This window comes from Theropithecus gelada, chromosome 1 (genome assembly GCF_003255815.1).
Source record: "Theropithecus gelada isolate Dixy chromosome 1, Tgel_1.0, whole genome shotgun sequence".
NCBI classification, from domain to species: Eukaryota; Metazoa; Chordata; class Mammalia; order Primates; family Cercopithecidae; genus Theropithecus; species Theropithecus gelada.
The window spans coordinates 137,144,678-137,159,729 of record NC_037668.1 but is presented as its reverse complement, the minus strand read 5'-3'; the positions used below and the strand labels follow the sequence as shown (position 1 = coordinate 137,159,729).

At 55.9% G+C, this 15,052-nt stretch overlaps 1 protein-coding gene across 3 annotated transcripts; it reads right to left on the bottom strand.

Moving 5' to 3' along the window:
• Window positions 1–1,500: 1,500 nt before the first annotated feature.
• TRIM11 (tripartite motif containing 11) lies at window positions 1,501–14,701 on the bottom strand. Of its 3 annotated transcripts, none has more exons than XM_025360695.1 (6): window positions 13,980–14,701; window positions 9,883–9,978; window positions 8,768–8,998; window positions 4,872–4,894; window positions 4,682–4,782; window positions 1,501–3,073 (listed from the first exon to the last, which is right to left on the bottom strand). In XM_025360695.1, the coding sequence occupies exons 1-6, from the start codon at window positions 14,385–14,387 to the stop codon at window positions 2,526–2,528; spliced, it is 1,407 nt and encodes a 468-aa protein (XP_025216480.1). In that variant the 5' UTR covers window positions 14,388–14,701; the 3' UTR covers window positions 1,501–2,525. The 3 variants fall into 3 exon arrangements, with proteins under 3 accessions (XP_025216480.1, XP_025216488.1, XP_025216496.1); XM_025360703.1 differs by having other exon boundaries at window positions 8,768–8,995; XM_025360711.1 differs by lacking the exon at window positions 8,768–8,998.
• Between the last annotated feature and the right edge of the window lie 351 nt (window positions 14,702–15,052).

Below are 15,052 nucleotides of genomic sequence, written 5' to 3'. Positions count from 1 at the left end.
CAGTTGTTCAGGCCGTTCACTGTCACCCCTTCTGAGAGACCAGCTCCCTGCTCAGGGTCCTGCATGTTCCGTCATCTCTCCACTGCCTGGAAGCATGGGTGACACCCACAGGGCCCCAGCAGTCAGCTGGGGGACATTTGGAAAGATAAGTCATGAAGTCTGCCCTTCTCTTATAGAGTGTGCAGCTTTATTTCAAAGCTATGGCCAGAACTATCCTGGGTGCACCCTGTGGTCTCACCCACAAGGCTGCCCCCGGCTGTTACCACCAGCCAGAGGGGCTCTTCGCTTTCTTTGCTGAGGTGTGCGGTCCTTATGTGGAGCTGCTGAAGGAATTTTTTTTTTTTTTTTTTTTTTTTTGAGATAACCTGGTAAATGTTTCCTGTGTTCCACTGTGCTTCATTACAGTCTCCTGAAGATCATTTATTTAGTCATTCTCCCACTCTTGTCTTTTTTTTGGTAGGGGGATGGGTGGCATTATACAATACCACATTGAACAAGATCAGCAATTTTGAGGCAGCTGCCTCACTCCAGGAGGCACAAATGTAGCAGCTGGAGTCTTCAATTGGAGGGAAGCCCTGGACACAGCCACCCGGAAACAGGCTATGGCAATACTCATCCCATCAGGCCTGGTGGCTCAGCCTGAAATCCCAGCACTTTGGAGGTCAAGGCGGGTAGATCGCTTGAGCCCAGGAGTTTGAGACTAGCCTGGGTAATAGTGAGATTCCCACCTCTCCAAAAAAAAAAAAAAAAATTAGCTGGGTGTGGTGGTGTACGCCTGTGGTCCCAGCTACTTGGCAGGCTGAGGCAGGAGGATCTCTTGAGCCCAGGAGTTCAATACCAGCTTGCATAACATGGCAAAACCCCATCTTTACAAAAATTAGCTGGGCATGGCCCCATCTGTAGTGTGCGCCTGTAGTCCCAGCTACCCGAAAGGCTGAGGTGTGAGGATCACCTGAGCCTGGGAGGTCGAGGCTGCAGTGAGTGAGCCGTGGTTGCACCACTGCACTCCAGCCTGCGTGACCCTGTCTCAAAAAACAACAAACAAAAACTTCACCCCAACACAGAGAAATGCCCAGACTCCTGGGTTCCACTCAGACTTCTCTTTGTTGCAGCCGAATGAAACTGCTGATCTTGTTCAACATGGTATTACATAATGCCCCCCCAGGCCCCTGCCAAAAAAAATACAAGAATGGGAGAATGACTGAATAAATGATATTCAGGAGACTGTACTCATTAAGCACAATGGAACACAGTTAACATTTACCAGGATAGCTCAAAAAAACATTCCTGCAATAGCTCCACATAAGGAACATATATACTGAGCAAAGAAAGCAGAGCACCCATCTGTGCCTGGGTGTGGGAAGTGGCTGCCCGTCCCAGCCCCTACTCTGCCTGAGCTTCCTGCCTGCCCCATCAACAGACTCCCTGGGGCTCTGCCCTCTGCTGGGCACAGTGGGGCACCCGCTATTGTCCCTGGACTAAGCAGGTACCAGCAGGATGACTTGTAGACAACAGCCAAAGTTTATTTAACGTGGGAATGCTTACAATAAATAAAGCAGAGGGGTAAAGAGAAGCAGAACAGTACCTTGAGGACAAAGAAACCCCAAACCCAACACAAAAATCAACTCGTGTCTTCTGCTATATGCCCTGGGCTCTGGGCAGCCACTGCTCCTCCCCAGGGTAGGGAGACTGCAAGGCTGGTGGCCAGCAGTGCACATCCCCAAGCAGCAGCTGGGACCCTGGGTCCAGAGGGGCCACTGGAGACCTAGGAAGTCTTTGCAAGGGCAAAACCCAATGGCGACATGCCCATGAAAGCTTCAAGTCACAACGTGGGCCTGCAGAAGACATTTCTGGGCTGTGCTGTCTCCTCTAGGCCCACACACCTGCTGAACAGACATCTGTACCCGGGCACCTCCCAGAAGCCTCTTTATTCTGGGACATCTACTCTCGGTTCCTGTCCTCACTGGCCCCTCCCATCAGCTGAAGACTCTTATGACGTCTGCCTCCTAATTCTTCCAGAGCGGCCACACCCTGGACTGTGACGGGCTCTCACCCACTGTGGGGTCACAGACAGGCATGGGGCTGGCTCCCATCCTGGCTGCCTCCCCCAGCATCTTCAGAGGTGGGGTGCACAGTAGTTTTGGGGGGCTGGCAAAGCTGCAGGAACTGCAGCTTAGGCGGACCCTGGATTCTGCAAGCCTCAGTGGAGCTTTCTTGGCTTCTGGAACCACAGGTCAGAGCTGCTGGGGCGATGGGGCTCCCAGCTTTAGTAAGGGCTGTTGGCATTAAGCAGCACCCGGTGGCTGGAGGGGTCTCCCAAGGAGGACAGAGCCTGCCCCATACCCTCCCGCAGTTTCCTGGAGTGCTAGAATTGGGCTTCTCCCACGCAGGCTCAGAAAGGCACTAGGAGTTCCTCCTCTTGCTCAAAGGACACACTCCCTCCTCCCAGGTCCTCCAAGTGGACAAAACACTCAGTGGCCTGGAGGGGCAGGAGAGGCAACAGGACTCCTCCAGGAAGGCCCGAGTCACTGGGGAGCCAGGGTGTCCCCGGACCCACCTTTCGGCCGGCAGATAGTCATCGGGGTTGGGCTGCTGGACAGGGGCGAGAAGAGGGGCCGCAGTGTCCCGGAGAAGGGGATCTCAGGGAAGATGAATAGCAGCGACCCATCGGTGGCGCTGTAGAACGAGAGATGTCTGGCCTCGTAGTCCAGGAAGATCCCCACACGCCTGGGTGGGTCCCGGAGTGGAGCCAAGGCCCGTTCAGAGGAATTGTAATAGCTCCCCAGGAAGACCAGGATCCAGAAGCCGTTGCCCGCGGATAGTTCGCCCTTCTCCTTCCTGTTCACATTCTCCCTGCATACCCCCAGGGCCCAGCTGGTGCGGTCCCCAACCTCCACCTCCCAGTAGTGGCGGCCTGAGGTGAAACGCTCCTGGCCCAGCACACAGGGGCCAGGGTCAAAGCGCTCCGGGCTGTCTGGCAGGGCCTGCCGCAGGTCCCCCCGCTGCACGCTCCGCCTGTCTTCAGACAGGATCAGCTCAGGGTTGGCGGTATCCGGGTCCAAGGTCACATCCCCTGGAGAGAGAGGCCCAAGGTCACTCAGGCACAGACACAGACAAGCTGGGGCCACCTGCCCATGTCCTGGGCATGTGGGTATGATGATCCTCCCAGTCGGACAGCCTGGCCGTCTGCCCCGGGGTCCTGCAGCCTCACGACCTCCTGGAGTAACTGTCTCCAAGTGGACATCCCCTCCCCACCTAGCCACGTCCAATTGCAACTTACAATATCCTAGAAATGGGTCCATGTTTTGCCTTCAAAAATCAAGACGGAATCTTGGTTGCTTTTTTTGTTTGTTTTCTAAAGAGGCAGGGTCTCCAGGCTGCAGTGCAGTGGTACGATCATGGCTCACTGCAGCCTTGATCTCCTGGGCTCAAATGATCCTCCTGCCTCAGCCTCCCAAGCTGCTGGGATTACAGGCATGTGCCACCATGGCTGGCTAATGTTTTTGTTTTTTATTTGTAGAGATGGGACTCTTGCTATGTTTCCTGGGCTGGTGTTGAACTGCTGGCCTCAAGCAATCCTCCCACCTGAGCCTCTCAAATCGCTGGGATTACAGAGGTAAGCCAATGCATCCAGCCCATTTTTTCTTTCAATCCCCAAATGAAGGATGTGAATAAGTGCAGCTGTCCCAACCCTGACCACTCCCAGATTTCAGATCTATCCGCCTCTGGAGGCCTGCACACAGTTCCTACACAACAGGCTCCTGACCTGCTAGCAAGGGCTGAGGACAGTACTTCCTTTGGGTGACTGTGATACAAGAATCAGATTTGGGTTTTGTCCCCAGTTCCTGGCAGAGCTCATAGAACCCTGGGAATATCCTGAGTGATAGGAGCATCTAGTGTTATCGTAAGACGCCCCTTTCCAACACACCTTAGTTGATGCCACTGCAGTGGCTGAGGTAGGGACCTGAGAAAGCCCAGCATAGGGTCAGCCACCAGAAAGACCAATCCTGTCAGTAGAGGGTGGGAATGCTCAGCCCCAGCCCCTGACCTCAGGAAGGGGAAAGGGGTCTGAGGTTGAGCCCCATCACTAATGACCAATGATTTTATCAATGATAACTGGAACCTCCACAAAGACGCCTAAACAGTTCTTGGGACTCGGGGAGTTTCCAGGTTGGTGAACACACTGGGGTGCTGGGAGGGTGCACCCAGGGAGAGCGGGGAAGCTCTGTGCTCTTTCCCAGGCTTTGTCCATGTGTCTCTTCCATTTGGCTCTTCTAGAGTGGTATCCTTCACAACAAACCAGTGACAGTAAGTGAAATGCTCTCCTGAGTTCCGTGGGCTGTGCTAGCGAATGCTCACATCTGCAGAGGGGCTGAGGGAACAGAAGTATGGGCAGCCCCTGGAAGTTGTGACTGGCATCTGAAGTGAGTTCCATTCAATGCTGAATGGAATCCTTTGATACCCAATTCATTTCCAAACGGTGAAGAATTGTTTGGTGTGAAAATACCCACAAACGTGATGTCAGAAGTATGAGCAGAGGACATTTTCCCAACAACCCACCACCATGACACTGTGAGTTTGGAGCTGGCAGTGGAGGGGCACAGAACACATGGCTAACTGCCCAGGTCCTTCGCGGGCACCCTCCTGGAGTCATCTCCCCACCTAGGGCCTCCACACCCACCTCGAAACCTCCGCAGTGTCTCCACCAGTCCCGGGACCCTGCACACGGTCCTCAGCTCCATGGGCACAACTTCTGGGGGCTGCAGCTTCACATCCTGGACCCTAGAGGGGACAACCCAGATGTCATTGCCATGGCCAATAGTTGGGTCCCACCTCACTCCCACCCCCTCCAGGAAAGGCTGGGCTCGTACCTGCGCAGGGCGTCCTTGATGTCCTATGTGGGGAGGAGAAACAGCACACTCCATGTCAGTGATCATCGCCTGCTCCCGGAGTCCCCACCCAGCCCCTGGAGCCTCACCCCATCCCCCTCTCCTACATTTGAGCCTCAGGCAGCAAAAACACACACAGGGGGCCATAAACCACCCGCAGCAAGGCTCACAGACAGGAATGCTGGACAGAGGCTCCAGCATATGTGCCAGGAGGCATCACCAATGGGGTGCAGTCCAGTCCTGCGGACTGAGACCCACTTCTGCCTAACACTTGGATGTAGGGCATCTGGCTGTCAGCTCACTCCCCCAGAGCCCCAAGTGGGCACCCCTGGGTGCCAAGGACAGGACAGGCAAGCATCCCAGCCTTCAGTGTAGGGGCGCCTTCACCCCAGCCGGAGCCCAACCCCGCAGTCCCACTGCTCCCTCTCCCAGCTCCGCCTGCCCTGCGGGCTCCCTGCTCAGCCCTACACCTGGGTGTGCCTTCTTCCTGTGTCACTCCCTGATACATGACAGCATCTGACTCCGTGTTAGGGCCCGAATTGTGTCTATCCCACCAAACCCGTATGTTGAAGCCAGAAACTTCAAGACCTCAGAACTTGACTATTAGAAAAAAGGACTTTTAAAGAGGAAATCATAGTAAAATAAGGCCATGAGGGTGGGCTTTAATCCAACATAACTTGTGTCTCATAAGAAGAGGTGACTAGGGCATAGACACCCACAGAGGGGAGACCCTGTGAGGATACAGGGAAGAAAAGGCATCTATAAGCCCAAGAGAGAGGCCTCAGGGGGAACTAGCTTTGACCTCAGTCTTTCAGTGTGCAGGACTAGGAGACAATCAGTCTCTGCGGAGGAAGCCTCCTGGCAGGTGGTACTCAATGTGGCAGCCCGAGCTGGCGTGATACACCCAAGTATTGGAACATCAGCTCCTAGGAGGCATGGTCTTGTATCTCTTAGAGCAGCCTTCAGTTCACTACAGGGATTTAACCCACACTGTCAAATAGATGACCCACACCATGTTCATTCTAACACACGTGGTGCCAGCTACCAGGCCAGGATGCAGAGGTCAGTAAGACATAATCCCAGACAAGGGTTTCCCTGCATGTAGGAGAAATGGCAAAGGAAGATTTCCACATATACAGGTAGTTAATTCTGTCTAGGGGGACAACAACACACTCAAGGCCCCAAAAAATTTTTAAAAAGGAAGCCAGCACTTTGGGAGGCCAAGGCAGGTGGATCACTTGAGTCCAGAAGTTCAAGACCAGCCATAGCAAGATAGCAAGATCCCATCTCTAAAAAAAAATTTTAAAAATTAGCTGGGCTTGGTGGTATGTGTCTACTGTCCCATCTACTCAGGAGGCTGAGGTGGGAGGATTGCTTGAGCCCAGGACATCGAGACTGCAGTAAGTCATAATCACATCACTGTACCCCAGCCTGGGTGACAGAGTGAGACCCTGTCTCAATAAATAATTCATAAATAAATAAAGAGGAGACTATTGGTAGGGTTCTGGAGCCCAAGAGGAATTTGTTGGTAGACAGAGGGGAAGTGTGCAGGATGAGGGAGGGGTGTGCACAGGGTAAGGGCAGATGGTGCCGGTGTGAGCAAGGCAGCTAGGAGCAGCTCCACCTTGGTTATTCTACCTGGGGTGGGTGGCCCACCCCTGGTGTCATTTGGAGACAGGTGGTGGCTGTCACAAGGCCGGGTGCAGGGGCAGCAGGAGAAGGGCTTGGGGGTGGAGGAGAACCTTGGCCTCGACGAGGGGGTTTGGTCTCTGCACAGAACATGGGCCCTCCAGGCGCAGCATTGACTTGAACAAAATCACTCTGAGGCTACAAGCAGGGCCTGCTGAAGGGGGCAGCCAGGACCCCAGAGTCCACAGCAGCCAGGACCCCAGAGTCCACAGCAGCTAGGACCCCAGAGTCCACAGCAGCCAGAGCCCCAGTGGGTAGATTCCTAGGAGTCACTCAAGCCCTTACCTCCACTGTGCAATCTCTGTCCATTGGGCCTGGGTACTGGGAACCCGGGTTGGGTCCCCCAACCCAACTGGGGACCAAGGGTGCAAAGCCACCCCCACCTCTCCCTCTCAAATCAGCACACAGCTCACACCAACACACAGTTGCTGGGGCTGCTCTCCTGCAACCCCCATGTGGGCAGACCCCCAGAGCATGCAGACCAGGCCAGCTCTGTGCTGGCAGGTTTGGGGGGCAGGAGGGACCTCCCTGAAGCCTTGCAGCCAGGCCAAACCTGGGCAGGGAGCTTGGTCAAGGCATGGACAGGTGGGCCACTCAGCAGGGTGAATGCAGGTGGGCGTATGAGACCCAACACCCACCCACCCACATGTCACAACGCCTCAGCCAAAAGCCCAAATCGCATCTCACACAGACCCTATGGGTCCCCATTTCCAGGTCAACTCACCTTCCTTCTAAACCCTTCCTGGCTTCTCCAACACCTGTCCTCTCTGCCCTCCCTGAGGGCTCCTCCTCAGTCTCCTGGGTAACTCCCCACCCCACAATTTTCTGACCACAGGACCCTCTCCTTATTCCTCAGTCTTCCTACAGACACTAGCTGAGTGTCCTTCCCGCTTCCCAGGCTCAAAGCCAGTTGATGTACAAGCTGGTGCACGCAGCACACAGAGTGGAGGGGCGGATGCTACAGACTCAGAGGTAGGAGGTGGGAGGTGAGGGAAACTACCTACTGGGTACAATGTGCACCATACGGGGATGGCTACACTCTGACTACACTTGTACCCCTTAAATCTACAAAAATAATTTAAATATATATATATACAGAAAAAAGCTTACGATAGAAATGACAAACGAAACCAGGAGTTGGTGCCTGGACTGATGTTCTGCTGGGCTCCAGAGGCCAGCAGCAGGTCATCCCCTGTGCAAAGCTGCCCAGCCACATCAGCAGCATTGTAGGCTCCACCTGAGTCTGGCAGCCCTGCCCCACCAGTGGCCGAATTCACTCACACAAGACTTCTCTCCTCTGTGGGAGCCAGAACTGCCTAGGGGCCTGTTTCCCTCTGAATCTTGGGGCCCCTTGGGTCTACACCATGCTGGGCATGGAACACGTTTTCCATTTTGTGGGACAAACGTCCAGCTGAACCCCACGGGAAGATGACAGCAGACACTCCCAGCCCACATGGGGCCTCTCAGTATGGGAGTGCCGTCAGTCCTCATCAGTGCACGCTTGCCGAAGGGGGAGAGCTAACTCCAGGCCGCCTGACCCGCCGCCAGGCCAGAGGCCAGGGCATCCACTGGTTCTGATTTGGGGGCACACCAAGGAAAGCCCAGGCCCAGGGGGCCGGCTGAGGTAGTGGAGCCCACACATGGGGAAAGACTCTCCCAGAAGCAGAGGAGGAGGAGACACCACCCCTGATAATGGATATGCATGGGGTGTGCCAGCGGGGCGAAGACAGAGTGAAGGGTGAGGACTTCCTGCTGGGGACACCATGGCGGGAGTTCTATGGGAGGCCCAAGGTGGTCCCGGCAAGCACACGCCCACTGTGCTGTGCCTACAGGGAGCAGCAGCATCAGTCAGGCCGAGATGGAGTAACCTTACATAAGCACTTAAGAAACACCACCTGTTTACATCTACAGAGGACAATCAATCTTCCCTTTTTCAGCACATGGATTTTGGGGGTAGGACGGGTGGGACATCTGTCCTGCTGCTGACTCAGCGTTTCACAGGCAAGAGCCGGGCACATCCAGCCATGCCATTAACCTCTTAGCCCAGACAACCTCTGCCCCTGCTTCTTGCACTTTCTGGTTCTCCCTCCCCCAGTGTGGTCAGGCCATGCCCGTGTAGCCACCATGGCTGCTCCCCGCCCAGCTCACCTGCAGCAGCCCCAGCACAGGTTGCTCCCCATCCAGCTCACCTGAAGCAGCCCCAGCGCAGGCAGCTGGCAGCGGCCCTCGAGCTCGGCGATGAGCTCAGCTAGGTGGGCGGTCTGCTGACCTAGGCGGGCTGCACCCTCCCGCAGCCGGGGCAGCACCTCCAGCTCCTCCTCCTCCAGCCTCTGCAGCAGCTGCTGCTCCTCCTCTGCCAGCAAACGGCGAAGACGTTCGAACTCACCCAGCACGTTCTGCCGCTGGCTCTCCACCATCTTCTGTGGGGCCCAGGGAGAAGGATAGCTGAAGCCAGACTCCAGGCCCAGCCGGACCCCAAGTCTGGTCAGACCCCAAGCCCCCCCTAAGGCCGGGCCACACCCAACCTCCCCCCCGGGGCCTGCTAAACCCCAAGCACAGCCCCAGGTGTGGCAGGATCCCAAACCTACCACCTGGTGCCGGCCAGACCCCAAACCCACCTGTGGCACCTCCTAAACCCCAAATCCACCACTCAGGGATAGCCAAATCCCATTCTACCACGCAGGATTAGCTAGGCCCCAAATCTAAACCCCAGGGCCGGCTAGATCCCAAATCCACTACCTAGTCCTTCCCCAACTTCCAAATCCACCCATTGGCTTGGCAGAACCCTGCATCTACCAGCTGGGGCCAGCTGGACCCCAAATCTACCACCCAGGTCCCTCCTGACCTCCAAATTCTCCCCTGGGGCTGCCCAGATCCCAAATCCACCACCTAGGGCCTCCTAGGTGATTTGGGTAGACCCCAAATCTACCCCAGAACTGGACAGATCCCAAATCTACTCCTCGGGATGGCTGAATCCCACATCTATGACCTAGTCCCTCAAAACCTGCAAATTCATCTCCAGGGCCCAGACCCTAAATCCACCTGAGAGTTGCCACCCAAGCATGCTGGGACCCTAGGATGGGGCCCTTGCGGTATGGGAGCCCACGCCCGCGACCTGGCAGGACAGGTGCACATGGGGAAGGACCAGCCCTTCAGTGGGCTCAGTGGGGCCAGGCTGAAGCAGTGACTGGTCCTGGGGCACCAAGGGCAAGTGTGCCTGGCCAGCATTGCCCCCTGGGGTCTCCTATACAGGACCTTCACCCCCTGCCCTGCCACCCAGAATCGTGGAAGCCCCAGCACCTGCCTGCCACAAGACGCAGGTCTCATCCGCCTGGGCTTGGAAGAGCAACGCATCCTGCATCTGCTTCCGGAGATGCTCCAGTGACTTCTCCAGCTTTGCCTGTGGGAGAGGCCAGGCAGGGCCATGAGACATCGGTCCTGTCACAGAAGCTTGCCCTTTTGCACCTGACACACTGTCCTGAGTTCCTCCTCAGAGACAATGGGGACAAACTGAAATCTGCCTGGTGAATGAGGGAACTCAATGCCCTCCAATGAGCGTGAGCCCTCATGGTAGGTGGGCAGCCTCTTGCCAGAGGCTGACAGCCCCAGCCACATTCTTTCCTTTTTCTCATATGAGATGTGTTTCTAGACCTTGACCTTGCTACCCTACCCCAGGCCTCACCCCCCCTTTGCAAAGCTACCTCAAGGGTTCTGGCTGCCCACTCCATCTGTCCCCAAGCTGGCTCTGAAGGTGTCGAGCTCTCCTGTTCCCAAGCCAGTGTCTCCTCCTCCTCTCCCTTCTCACCTACCAGCTCACATAAGGGCCTTGGGCTAAGCCTATGCTGGGGTCCAAAAATTCTGCCCCATGTCCCCATAATTTCATAGGTTGAAATCCCAACTCCCAGGGTGATGATACTAGGAGACAGGGGTTTTGGGAGGTGACTAGGTCAGAAGGGCAATGCCACCATGATGGGATTAGTGTTATAAAGGAACTCTCTCGCCCCTTTCACCATGTGAAGACATAGTGAGAGGGCATTGTCTGTGAACCAGGAAGCGCCCTCACCAGACACCAAACCTGCCAGGGCTTGATCTTAGACTTCTAGCCTCCAGAGCCATGAGTAGTATACATCTGCCATGTGCAAGCCATGGTGTTTTGGTAGGACAGTCAGCAGGGACAGAGATGCCTGGCTGCCCACCCCATCTTTTCTCTAAGCCACCTGGGATCTTGTGCATTTTCAGCTTCATCAGCTATCACTGTAATAAGCCCCAGGACGGGTACACTTGCATTCTGCTTTCTTGGTCCTTAATTCTCATTCCCACGGTTCCTCATGAGGTGCATACCAGGAAGAAGTGAGAATCCTATACACAAGCTCGCTGTACTGTGTGTGCTTGGGGTGCCCTGAACCCACTTCGCGAAGGGTCTGTTCACTTCCACCCCATCTGACACCCTTATCAGCAACAGGCCCTGTGCTGGCCACACCTCTTTGCTTCTCAGTCACCCCAAGTCATGGCTCTCATCTCTCTCTATCCATGCTCTGGAAGGATGGAGGTGCTGAGAGGATCCACAAGTCTGCCCAGGTAGCAGAGCCAGGACATGGGCCCAGCTGCCTGGCTCCAGGTGCTCACTTTGGTTCACCACCTAGCCTCGCGATTCGAGAATACTGCTTGGCACCTCCGGAGCACTAAGGACATGTCCAACTGCTTTATTGTCTCTGCCTAGGCTTAGCTCTCATGTGAGCTACAAGAACCCCAAATGGGGGTCCCTGTCCCCCCGCCTCTCTCTTCACTGCTACCGGCCTGTTCCAGAAAACTCACGCCTGGCCCCTGTGACCCCCAACCCTACCTCAAACACTTGGCCCAGTGCCTCTCAACTTCTCCCTCAATGCCTCAGTCCCTACGTGACATTTTCAGTTTTTGTTTTTGTTTTTGAGATGGAGTCTTGCTCTGTCCCCCAAGCTGGAGTGCAGTGGCACTATCTCGGCTCACTGCAACCTCTGCCTCCTGCGTTCAAGTGATTCTTCTGCCTCAGCCTCCTGAGTAGCTGGGATTACAGGTGCCCACCACCACACCCAGCTAATTTTTGTATTTTTTTTTAGAGATGGGATTTTGCCATGTTGGCCAGCGTGGTCTCAAACTCCTGACCTCAAGTGATCCACCCACCTCGGCCTCCCAAATTGCTGGGATTATAGGCGTGAGCCACCACACCTAGCCAACATTTTCAGTTTTCAACACTAAAGTTACAAACAGCATTTGATCAGATGGAATGGGCTGTAAAGCAGCACAAGGTACTCAGCATGGCAAAGATCTTGCATTTCAGGTACCTGCATCTTTGCGTCTCTGGACAGATTAGAACGGAAACCTCTTATCCTGTGTGTAGTCAGAACTGGGACGCTGGGGCTTGGTGCAGGCCTGGGATCTTCCCTGGCCTCCTCCTTCCTGTGGCAAACCCCCTCCCCACCCAAGTGCCATCTGATACACAACCCAGAGAGATCTGGGGGCCGTCTTCTCTTTCCTATGATGCTGCTTCCTGGAACTGGATCTTACGGGGACTTTCCTGTTTACCACCTCGGGGCAACCCAGCCTGGGGCTTGTTCACCTGTCATGACCCCATGTCAGGGCCAGGCAAGGAGTGAACTTATCATAGAGCTAACGGGCCCCAACTCTGGCAAGTGGACACACAGTCCCATAGGTGGGACTGAGCTTTCTAGGCCTATGGGGGCAGGTAAAACCAGTTTACTGCGGTTAACATAGCATAGGCCCTAAGGCAGTGAAGAGGAACAGGATATGTCATCCCCAAATATACCGCTGTGGTATAAGGATTATTCTGAGTAAAAGCAGATGCAGGAAGAGCTCTCTGTACTCCTATCTGCCTAGAAGTAGGGTATTCATTCCCCATGAGAAAGGCACCCTCCCTCCACTAGGAAGAGGAGGGCACTCTAATCCCGGGAGATGATTCTGCCTAAACAGACCTTACTACAATGACCATTATCTTGTGTTAGTTCTTCCCATCTATTTCCTAGTCACTTTCCCACAATTTATCAGTCCTAGACGCCGAATCCCGTTTCTGTGTCCAGTCACTTCTCCACAATTTACAAACCTTTGCTGAAATACACTTTTCTATGAAGTTCTTGTGCATGTAAAACTTAAAATATTAATCAAACTGTATGATTTTTTTTTCCTGTTAATTTGTCTTGTGCCAGTTTAATTTGCAGCCCCCGCCACTGAACCTAAAGGGTAGAGGGAAATTTTTTCTTCACCTGCAAAAGAAACGGTTAAGTGCTATCCCATGAAACTATATCAGATCAACTCTACAGAGCTACTGGGCACTCTCTGCACCCATTGGGATAATTGGTGTCAGAAGGGTAATTCTGCTGGGCTAACATGTTTGAGGTGTAGACATTCCTGCATGGGCAAAGAACGAAAAGAAAACCCACAAGAACCTGTGTTTGGACAAGCCCGCGGATATGGCTTTAAACCACCTTTCTGCTAAAATCCAAAGCAGAAGGGGACAGATTCAGATTTATTCTAGTATCCCAGAAGTTTTCTCTGTGATAGGGACAGACCCAGCTCAGTACTAACACTGGCTTAACTGCTAATCTGGCACACACAAGTGACCATGGTGCAACACACAAAGTGCAATCAAGAAAGCTCCAAAGATGCTGCCATCTACCCCACACGTGGGCTCCCAGGAGCACACCCGCAGCAGGTCAGCCAGGAAAGTACCGCGGGAGGGAGTGCAGGCCAGGAGAACGTGTGCCCCAGGCCCTTCAGCTTGGGGTTTGTTTGGGTTTTAAGCAGCAAAATAAGGGAAGAAGAGGCGGGCTGAGCCCTGGCATCTCAGATGGCAGAGATGGCTCCCAGTACCCCACCCCGAAATGCAGGGCAGCCCTGGAGGGGAGGTTAGAGAGGAAACGACTGTGTCCCCTCATCCTGCTCAGTCTGGGGCTTTCCCAGGACTTAAGTACTGACCTGATAACACAGTCCCTGCAAGGAGTCCATCTAGGATCGTCCACCTCTGAGGTTCTCCCACTTTCCTCTGATCCCGGCTCCTTTCTGGCCAGTGTATGGCCACATTTTCCTTCCCCCCACTCCACCACCTTCCACCTTCCTCTCTTAGCCTCTATCTATGGGAGGTACGCCCCTCACCCCCGAGAGCAGGGTCTCATTGGCGGCCATGGCTCCAGCCTCACGGGGCCTGCTTGAGACAGGCTGTCATGGGCCCCCACAGCTGCCTTGCGCGATACCCTCCTCACCGGCCCAGGGCAGGCTGCATCCTGAGCTCCCCGCCCTAGACAGAGACAGATTACGCCCGGAGCAGTCCCGAAACCTCCCACCCGCCCAGGCCTCCCCAGTCCCCGGCTCCCCCCGATGCTCCTGCGCGCCACCCCCGCCCAGGCGCACCTTGAGGTCTTCGGCCGCATCCTGCAGCGGCCGCACGCGATGCGCCCAGTGCTCCCCTGACCGCTCGCAGGCCGCGCACAGGAGGCGCAGCTCGTCCCCACAGAAGGCGGCCAGTGGCTCGCGGTGCGCGGGACACACGCCTTGCGGGACCGGCGACGGCGGGTGCAGGCGCCGCGCCATCTCGGCCATCTTGGCAAGCGGGCGGTTGGGCCGCAGGTTCCTCTGCGGGGACAGCTCGCGGCACTCGGGACACGCGTACGGGCCCTCGGGCTGGCCCCAGCAGCGCCGGATGCACTCGCGGCAGAAGTTGTGGCCGCAGTCGGTCATCACCGGATCCGTGAAGTAGTCGAGGCAGATGGCGCAGGTGGCCTCCTCCTGGAGGTTGGTGGACAGGTCGGGGGCGGCCATGGTGCGGACCGAGTGGAGGAAGGCTGTACTGTCCGTGGGGCGCCGGCGGGGAGACTCGGGAGCTCGCGGAGACGCGGGGTATCCGGGTGCGGTGGCGAAGGCGCGGGCACTCCGGGACGCGAGGCTTGGGACTCCCGGGTGCTCGGGCTCCGGGGCACAGGGACTCCAGGGCGCAGGACTCCGGATTTCGGTAGCGCTGGGCGCGTAAGCTCCGGGTGCTCGGGGGACGCGGGACGTAGGGATCCCGGATGCCGGCAGGAAGAAGAGCCGAGGCGGAAGCAGGAAGCGACTGGGTGGGTTTTTTTTTTTTTTTTTTTTTTGGAACAACCCGCTTTTGCCTCCGATTGGCCGCTGCTCGTCACGCGGCCCGCAGGCGGGATGGAATTGGAGAGCGTTCACTTGCTGACTTGGCGTCCCCACCGCTCCGGTTCCTGTGGCGAGGTCTTTACCCGTGCCCTGAGGAGGAATGAGGCTCAGGGGAGGGATGGGGACAGGGGGCGGATAGGGGCAGGGGGCGGGGCGCAGGGGAGGGATGGAGCAGGGGGCGGGGCAAGGAGAAGGGATAGGGCACACAGAATGGGCTATCCGGGAGAGATGGGGCAGGGGGCGGAGCTAGGAAGGATGGGGGCTCAGGGCGGGGCACACGGAAGCAACTGCAAGGACTA